This window comes from Gopherus flavomarginatus, chromosome 24, assembly GCF_025201925.1.
Source record: "Gopherus flavomarginatus isolate rGopFla2 chromosome 24, rGopFla2.mat.asm, whole genome shotgun sequence".
NCBI classification, from domain to species: Eukaryota; Metazoa; Chordata; order Testudines; family Testudinidae; genus Gopherus; species Gopherus flavomarginatus.
Genome location: NC_066640.1, coordinates 13,512,987 through 13,520,492, shown reverse-complemented (window position 1 = coordinate 13,520,492; position 7,506 = coordinate 13,512,987). Strand labels below are relative to the sequence as shown.

Genomic DNA, 7,506 nt, shown 5'->3' with positions numbered 1-7,506 from the left:
GGGCTCACGCGCGCTGCTTGGGGGTTCCCAGGGATGAGCTGTTCTAAGCCCTAGGCTGCAGCAGGGGACGGGGGAGACCTGGGCTCAAAACAAGACAACGAGCCAGAAACCCTGGCACTGAAAGTTTCCTTCCAGCCTTTTATTCACCTGATTTGGCTTCAAAGCAGATTTTTGCAAAGTTTTTTGTTTAAACCATCAGTTCCCTCGACCGGCCGACCCCTTAGGATGCCCAATAAAACCACCAGCCTGGTGGTTTTATTGGGCATCCTAAGGGGTCCTGATAGGGGCAGCCAATCAAAAGCTCAGGCCGTGCCAAGGTGTGGAAATTAACATAGGCGGGAGCTTGCCAACCCAGCAAACACACACCTGTAACACAGAAAATCCCATTTGTGTTCCTTGCAACTATTTAAAACACAATACGTCTGGACAGTGAAACCCTTGGACACGCAGAGAGGCAGACAGTCGTCCAGCCAGTTAAAGCCATTGTCACAAGCTTTATCTTGTGGTGCAAAGATCCGATCTTTTAACTGGCAAGAACAAAATATTAAAGGCAATTCATACAGGCAGCTTTATGAAGAGTTCATTGGATGAACAGTTTTCCTAGAGATCTGCCTTCCAGAGACAGAGGCAGCAATTCTATGGGCAGTTAAACTAAAAAAACTGTTACAAGACTTTGGCTCATCAGTACCCAGTGCACAAGACACCTTGCAGCGAGAAGAGGCCTCCTGAATTATGTGACACTGGTAGGTAGAACTGGGCACTTGAGGGATCATTTATTACACCGTGGCTTCGATTTCTGCTGGCTCTTCTTCCTCGAGCAGGCTGTAGGAGGCGTGGGTCTGGAAGGGCCTCTGGAGGGGATGGGCTAGGAGCTTAGCCATGCAGTTGTGCAGCTCCACGGCAGGGCCTGTCACAGACACTTCATATTTGTAATTGGTGCCTTTGGTGTCCAGGTTGCTGAAAAAAGTGTACATCTCCTGGCAAAGAACAGAGCAGCTCAGTTACTATCAGGCATTGAGCACAAGACGAGGGCTGGCTAAAGCACACTGCTGGGGTCAGGAGACGTGGGTTTTATTCCCAGCTCTGCCACTGACCTGCTGTGGGACTCCAAGCAAGTCACTCTGTGCCAGGTCTTGGTTGCTTTATCAGTTAAATGGGCGTTAATGCTGGCTGACCTCTGGCATGCCATGGAGTTTAATTCATTAGCATTAGCTCATTAGCACCTGGATGTGATCCTCAGGCAGACGGCACTAGAAATGTACAATCTGATCACGAGCTGATGCAAACACTTGCTCAGTAAGAATGGTAGTAACCGAGGCTGGATTTGAACTGACCGTTTACCAGTGAAATACCAATCCCACAGGTCAATATCAGAGTGAGCACAAAGGGTTAAACCGCACATGGAACCCCGCTGGGCCTAGATATTACAGCACAAATATGCAACAGTGCACGGGCCTAGACCATTGCAATACCAGGGCCCCAGCAGCAGTTGAGGGGTTAATAATAAGCATTGGACTTGAGACACTGTTCAACTGCTGCAGTCCTAGTCCTAGAAATTATTAAAATAGAGAGTGGATCCAGACACACACCCAAATACTGGCTCTGTCCTCAGCTGATGTTCTAAGCTTTTACCTCGAATGTTTGCCATCTTTTCTGGGGATCGCTGGGCCACATGCTAAGAATGGAGCAAGCATGTCTGCTATGACAGGCATCGCCATTGGGCAGCTGGAGGAACACGCAAAAGGGGCTGACTGAAAGAACATCTCCATCAACCAGCTCTCAGCGAGGGGGGGAAAAAAAAAAAAAAATCGATGGATCTTAACTGCTGAGAGGACGTGCGAGGAACGGCCCAGGACAGACGGGGATAGCAGAGCCTCATCCGTGCCTGAAGCGATGTCTCATGGAGTGGGGAGGATTCAGACAAGAGAGGGTGGGTCACGCGACAGATCCCATGGGGCTCTCACCTTCCAGCTTGTCTCGTCCTCTTTCTCCTCGGCGCCATTGTGGATATAAACCACGTCAAAAAAGAAATAAGGGCACTGAAGCATTTTCTGTAGAGAAGGGGGAAAAAAGAACATTCCTTCTCAAGAGTCTGATTAGCAGGTTCCATGGCAAAGCAGGATGCCAGGGTAAACAGCTGGGGGGAAAGGTACCAATCTGACCTATGTGGTGCTTGAGATCCTTCAGTATAGCAAGGAGCAGTGCACCTGCCCTGTGCCTCACCCACCCTCTTGATGAGATCCCCTTCATCTCTCAGGACAAGACTGGTGTCCCTGGTCCACTTAAATCCTTGGTTCCGTGGCCGATTGGTGCTGGCTGCAGCGATGCCTTGTGTGGCACGATTGCCAGTCCAAACAGCCTGTCGTATGGCCATCACTGCTGACCTGGGCTGGATGCAAACTACTCCCTGTTATCTGGCCTGAGCCATCCAGCCCCACCCATCTCCCCCCATAGCAAGCACGTGAGAAGACTTGGCTTTGGGGTCAGGCCCCAGCAGGCACCATTGGATCTTGAGAACTGCAGGGGTTTCTGGCCTGATTCACAAAGGTTCTTGATTCCACTGAGGGTGCCCAGCACCTCTGACAGCCAGCCACCACTGGACAGTAATCCAGTGGCACTGGAACGCTGCTTTCTGGCCAATGAGTAGGAAAACCAGGAAGCACCTACCTTCATCTGCTCTGTCATGGAGAACTGAGGCTGACAGGTCGGCCGGCTATACACCAGGATGGTCCTGACCACATATGGAGGTGGGATTGTCTGGATGTTCTCCGTCACCGGCAGCTCAATCTTCTGCTGTCTGTGCCATTAAAGAGAAAGAACGTGGTTCAGAAATACCAGCACATGCGCTCATGAAGCCGCTGGGTTGGGTTGCTAAATAAGCACCTACACAGCTACGGTTATGCTGGAAGGGGCCAGTGGCTGCCAGCAGGCGAATCTTGGCTCCAGAGATGACCACAGACTCTGTTAAAGCCAATGGGCCAAGCACCTGCTTTCAGGTTCTACAGGAAGAACAAACCACATGCAATAAAAACAGCTGCAGATAATGGGGCCGCATAGCAAATCTGAGCTAAGCTCCATGGTCTGAGGGGTTTCCCTGGTTGCAGATACAAGGGTTAGGACATCCGTTGCAGCCTGTGTGTTCTGGAGAAGCCCAGCAGGAGGAGTTCTGAGCAGGACACAGAGAGGAAGCAGAGAGATTCTTGGGCACAGAGCTTGCTGGAGTGGCAGACCCTGGGATCTCTCAGCAAAGAAGCTGCCTGCTGCTGTTTGTTTCTACTGTGTTCATGGAAACAGGACTTTTTTTTTTAAATCAGCAAGAAAACACAAAGAACGAGACCTGATTTGTATAACTGATTTCTCATCCTAATGGAAACAAGGCCTTGGACATTGGCTAAACCGCTCAGACCAAAGGGGCAATGCAACTATCAAAGCAATATTTGCAATCTCTGCCTTCCACGGAGCAGCAAACTTACATGAGATTGAAGAGGCCTTCGAGATCTAGGGTCCGAGAGATAAGGACTGTTCCTCACACACATGCGGCCCTTCCTGCTATTAGGTGTTTTTAGCTGGTGAGCTCGTTGGGGTCACTTGGCGTGGCACTTGGTTTGTGCAGCACCTCACACCATGGGGCCCAAGCTGCGGGGACCTCTGGGAGCTACTGTGAGTGATAAACAGTCAGACATTTCTGATCGGTCACACTCGAGAGATAGACAGAGGGGATGGGGACGGCCTGGAACATCTACACGTATTTAGTAGGGCAGGCAGACAGCAGACTATTTCCAAATAAAATGCTGAGTTTTCCATCTATCCTAGGTGACCTGCTACCAGAGCAGGTGAGCATCTCATAACTGTTAATGTATTTATCCTCCCAGGGCAGGGCTACTAGTCATATGGAACTGGTGGGGAATCGAGGCACAGAAAGGAGCGATTTGCCAGTGTGCCTATGGCAGAGCAGAGAACTGAGCCCAGGTCTTCAGAGACCCAGGACAGTGCCCCAACCACTGCACCATCCTTCCTCGGGTGCATCAGCACTGACTGCAGCCCATGCTCAAGGTAAAGGCCAGCCGAACTCAGCTGAGTCACCACACCAGGAGGGATGTCTGTGATGTCCCTGCACTTGTTCCCTACAGGCAGCACTCGCTTACACTGAGATCTGCTGCCATCTTCCGGCAAAACAGCAAACAACAGAAATATCAAAGGATCCCCCGGATCATACATACACGTTATGAAATAAATCCGTTACAACACAGTGCTTCGTTCCCTGAACAGGATTCACTGTCTCAGGATCTGGGAAGTTCCTGACGTCAGGCCTGAGTTGGGCTCTAAGCTTTCTAGAAAGTCAGGGGATTGAGAATCTGCGAGTGCACATTGTCCAAAGACTCAGCAGCTGCAGGGCTCACAAGCCCTGTTTTGAAGGCGAATGTCACTCTGTTCACAGGCGACTAGTGGTATTGTGGGATCGGAAGGCAAGAAGGATCTCAGTCCCATCCATCTACAGCACAGACCCACCCTCCACCCCCTATCAAAGGATACTGAACGACTTGCAGACCACAGTTTCCAGGTCATACAGGCAGCTGCAGACTTCTCTGGGGTCAGAGGTGAAACCGGAGAGCTAAGAGACAAGACAGAGGATGTTAAAGGAAAATGACAGAGACTCCCTCTAGAATCCCACCAGGATGGTGGTGCGAGGAGAACTATATCTGTCCAGTGCTTAGCACAGCCGGATCCCCAGTCTCACAAAGGGTTGTGAGAGAGGCTATTAAAGGCGCTCTGGAAAGATGACGCCCAAGGCTTGCCCCTGGGTATTTTCTGTGATGGATAAAGACTTGCCAGGGGGGTTTGAGATCACTGTTTTCAATATTTTCTACTTCTTCTACAAGTTAGGAATTTGGGCCTTCTCGCCTGTTTTTCATAGAAGACCTCACTGGTAGGATTGGGGTACCACTAACACTTACATCAGAAGTAGAAAACCCAATTAGATGGCTGCTCGGACAGCTGCAGCCTGGCTGCTCCTCGGTATTCGAAAGGAAAGTGCCAGGACTGCGGGGGTCTCACTCACCCAGGTGGCATCATTGTTCACCACCACCAGAGCGAACTCGTGGCATTTGTCGATTTTATGCTTCGTCCTCACAAACATCTCAATCATCTTCTGGGAGATGTTCAGAGCATTGGTTTTGGATCTACAGAGCAAGCGAGAGAGCACGCCAAGGTCAGCGACTGTCTAACACCTTCCCATCCCCCTCCGCCCCCAGCATCCATCCATCACATCCTTAAGGGGGCATTGAGGGAGTCCCAGCCCCATGATCCGCAGGGCTGATCCAAACTGGGTCTCAAAACCTCTCTGCTTCTTCCCTCTGGCTCACTTTAACATCACTCCCTCCCTATTTTCTGGGCTGCCCCGTCTGATACTTTGAACATTGGCCTGACACCTGGACCCCACCATCACCCATGCCTTTCTTCACCATCCCCATGTCATCCATAGACCTCCAAGCACTTTACAAGAGGAAGTTCTGTATCATTAGCCCCATTTCGCAAGTGGGGAAACTGAGGCACGGGTAAGGGAAGTAATTTGCCCAGGGAGTTGATGGGAATGGAACTCAGATCTCCTGGCTCCCAGGCTAGTGCCATGTCTGCTAGAGTGCATGGACGGCATTCACAAAACACTGACCAATAGACAGAAGCTGCTCACCCGTTAAAGGATTCTAGTTTGGGCAGAGACATTTCCTCAGAGAGGTCTAAGCAGATGATCTGCATTAAAGAAAACAGCAGCATTAGCATCTCATGTCATTGATGAGCCCATCACGCTGGGCGCTTCGGCTTTACATGGACCACTAGCCCCCACGGCCCGGCTGAGTGGCAATGTTTAAACACACACATGGCCAAAAGAAGGGTGCAGGGTTAAATCAAGTCCATTTGGCTCAGCGACCTGAGCGCGGACCCTCTCCCAGTAGAAGGGCCTTGGCAGAGAATGCAGGAGATCCACCCAACGGAAGGCAGGTCAGGAGCGTGACGCTGGCACTCACCACTTTCTCGGGGCAGTTCACCCTGGGTGTCTTGACCTGGAACTCTGTGGGCTGCGCCGGGACCTGCCAGTCTTTGCCATTGGGAGTGGCAGCGCTCTGCGGGCTCTCATCAGCACTAGCCGCCTCTCCTTCCCCCTCGCTGCGGTTCCCCACGCTGGCCTGCGCGCTCAAGGCTCGGTCCTCGGCCCCCTCCGGGTTGGAGCGGGTTCTGGGCCTCTGCTCCATCGCCTTCTCCTCCTCCTCCTCGGCTGCACTCACGGGCTCCGAGGTGTCCATCAGGTTGCTGCGCTCCACAGGCGACTCCAGCTTGGATGCAGCACAGGGCTCCCTGGTTCAGGCAGAGGGAGATAAGCAGCTCAGTCCAGGGATGCTGCACGGACAACCCCGTGTATAGCCCTCCACTGGCTGGCAGCGGCTGGAGTGGGCTAGACGGGGCCGGGGGGGCCTTTCCCATCTCCCCTCCCTATGGCTTGTGCTGGGAGGATCTCATCTGGCCTTTGGGTGGAGGTCCCCAGCACCCAAGTGAGTCAGCCTGGTCCCCTCATCGCTCCCCCCAACCCACCCCACTTCCCCTGTCATTCCCCCCAACCCACCCTAGGCCCCCCCATCGATCTCCCCCGCCCCCCACTTCCTCCATCGCTCCCCCAGCCCCCCCCAGGTCCCCTCATCCCGGTCCCCCCATTGATCCCTCCGCCCCCCCACTTCCCCATCACTCCCCCCAGCTCCCCCATCGATCCCCCCCCGCCCCCCTACTTCCTCCATCGCTCCCCCAACCCACCCTAGGCCCCCCCATCGATCCCTGCCCCCCCACTTCCTCCATCGCTCCCTCAGCCCCCCCCAGGTCCCCTCATCCCGGTCCCCCCATCGATCCCTAAGCCCCCTCCACTTCCCCATCACTCCCCCCAGCTCCCCCATCGATCCCCCGCCCCCCACTTCCTCCATCGCTCCCCCAGCCCCCCCAGGTCCCCTCATCGATCCCCTCCGCCCCCCCTTCCTCCATCGCTCCCCCAGCCCCCCCCAGGTCCCCTCATCGATCCCCTCCGCCCCCCCTTCCTCCATCGCTCCCCCAGGCCCCCCCAGGTCCCCTCATCCCGGTCCCCCCATCGATCCCCCGCCCCCCCACTTCCCCATCACTCCCCCCATCGATCCCTCGCCCCCCCACTTCCTCCATCGCTCCCCCAGCCCCCCCCAGGTCCCCTCATCCCGGTCCCCCCATCGCTCCCCCAGCCCCACTCCCCCCAGCCTGGTCCCCCTGGCCCGGCCCGGCCCGTCGCTGCTCACCCCGGCCTGCCTCTCCAGCAGCGATCCGTAACCCGGAAGTGGCCTGGGCCAGCGCTAGGGCCGCTGGGAGATGTAGTTTTCTGGGCCTCCCTCGCTGTTCCCGAGCCAGTGGCGAACCCAGCCCCTCCCCCACTCCCCCGAGCCTTGTGCTCTCCAGTCACCCGCCCCTGCACAGACCTGCCCTCGTGGCGCATCAGAATTT

At 54.6% G+C, this 7,506-nt stretch overlaps 1 protein-coding gene across 4 annotated transcripts; it reads right to left on the bottom strand.

Annotated features, from left to right (window-relative positions):
• Window positions 1-474: 474 nt before the first annotated feature.
• Window positions 475-7,371, bottom strand: BABAM1 (BRISC and BRCA1 A complex member 1). 4 transcript variants are annotated; one of them, XM_050934519.1, is made up of 10 exons: window positions 7,305-7,371; window positions 6,024-6,351; window positions 5,690-5,748; window positions 5,060-5,180; window positions 4,534-4,612; window positions 3,474-3,498; window positions 2,668-2,797; window positions 1,965-2,051; window positions 1,633-1,725; window positions 475-977 (listed from the first exon to the last, which is right to left on the bottom strand). In XM_050934519.1, the coding sequence occupies exons 2-10, from the start codon at window positions 6,297-6,299 to the stop codon at window positions 777-779; spliced, it is 1,071 nt and encodes a 356-aa protein (XP_050790476.1). In that variant the 5' UTR covers window positions 6,300-6,351; window positions 7,305-7,371; the 3' UTR covers window positions 475-776. The 4 variants fall into 4 exon arrangements, 2 of the variants coding, with proteins under 2 accessions (XP_050790476.1, XP_050790477.1); XR_007771431.1 differs by lacking the exon at window positions 7,305-7,371 and adding an exon at window positions 1,095-1,250 and having other exon boundaries at window positions 880-977; window positions 6,024-6,571; XM_050934520.1 differs by lacking the exon at window positions 1,633-1,725.
• Between the last annotated feature and the right edge of the window lie 135 nt (window positions 7,372-7,506).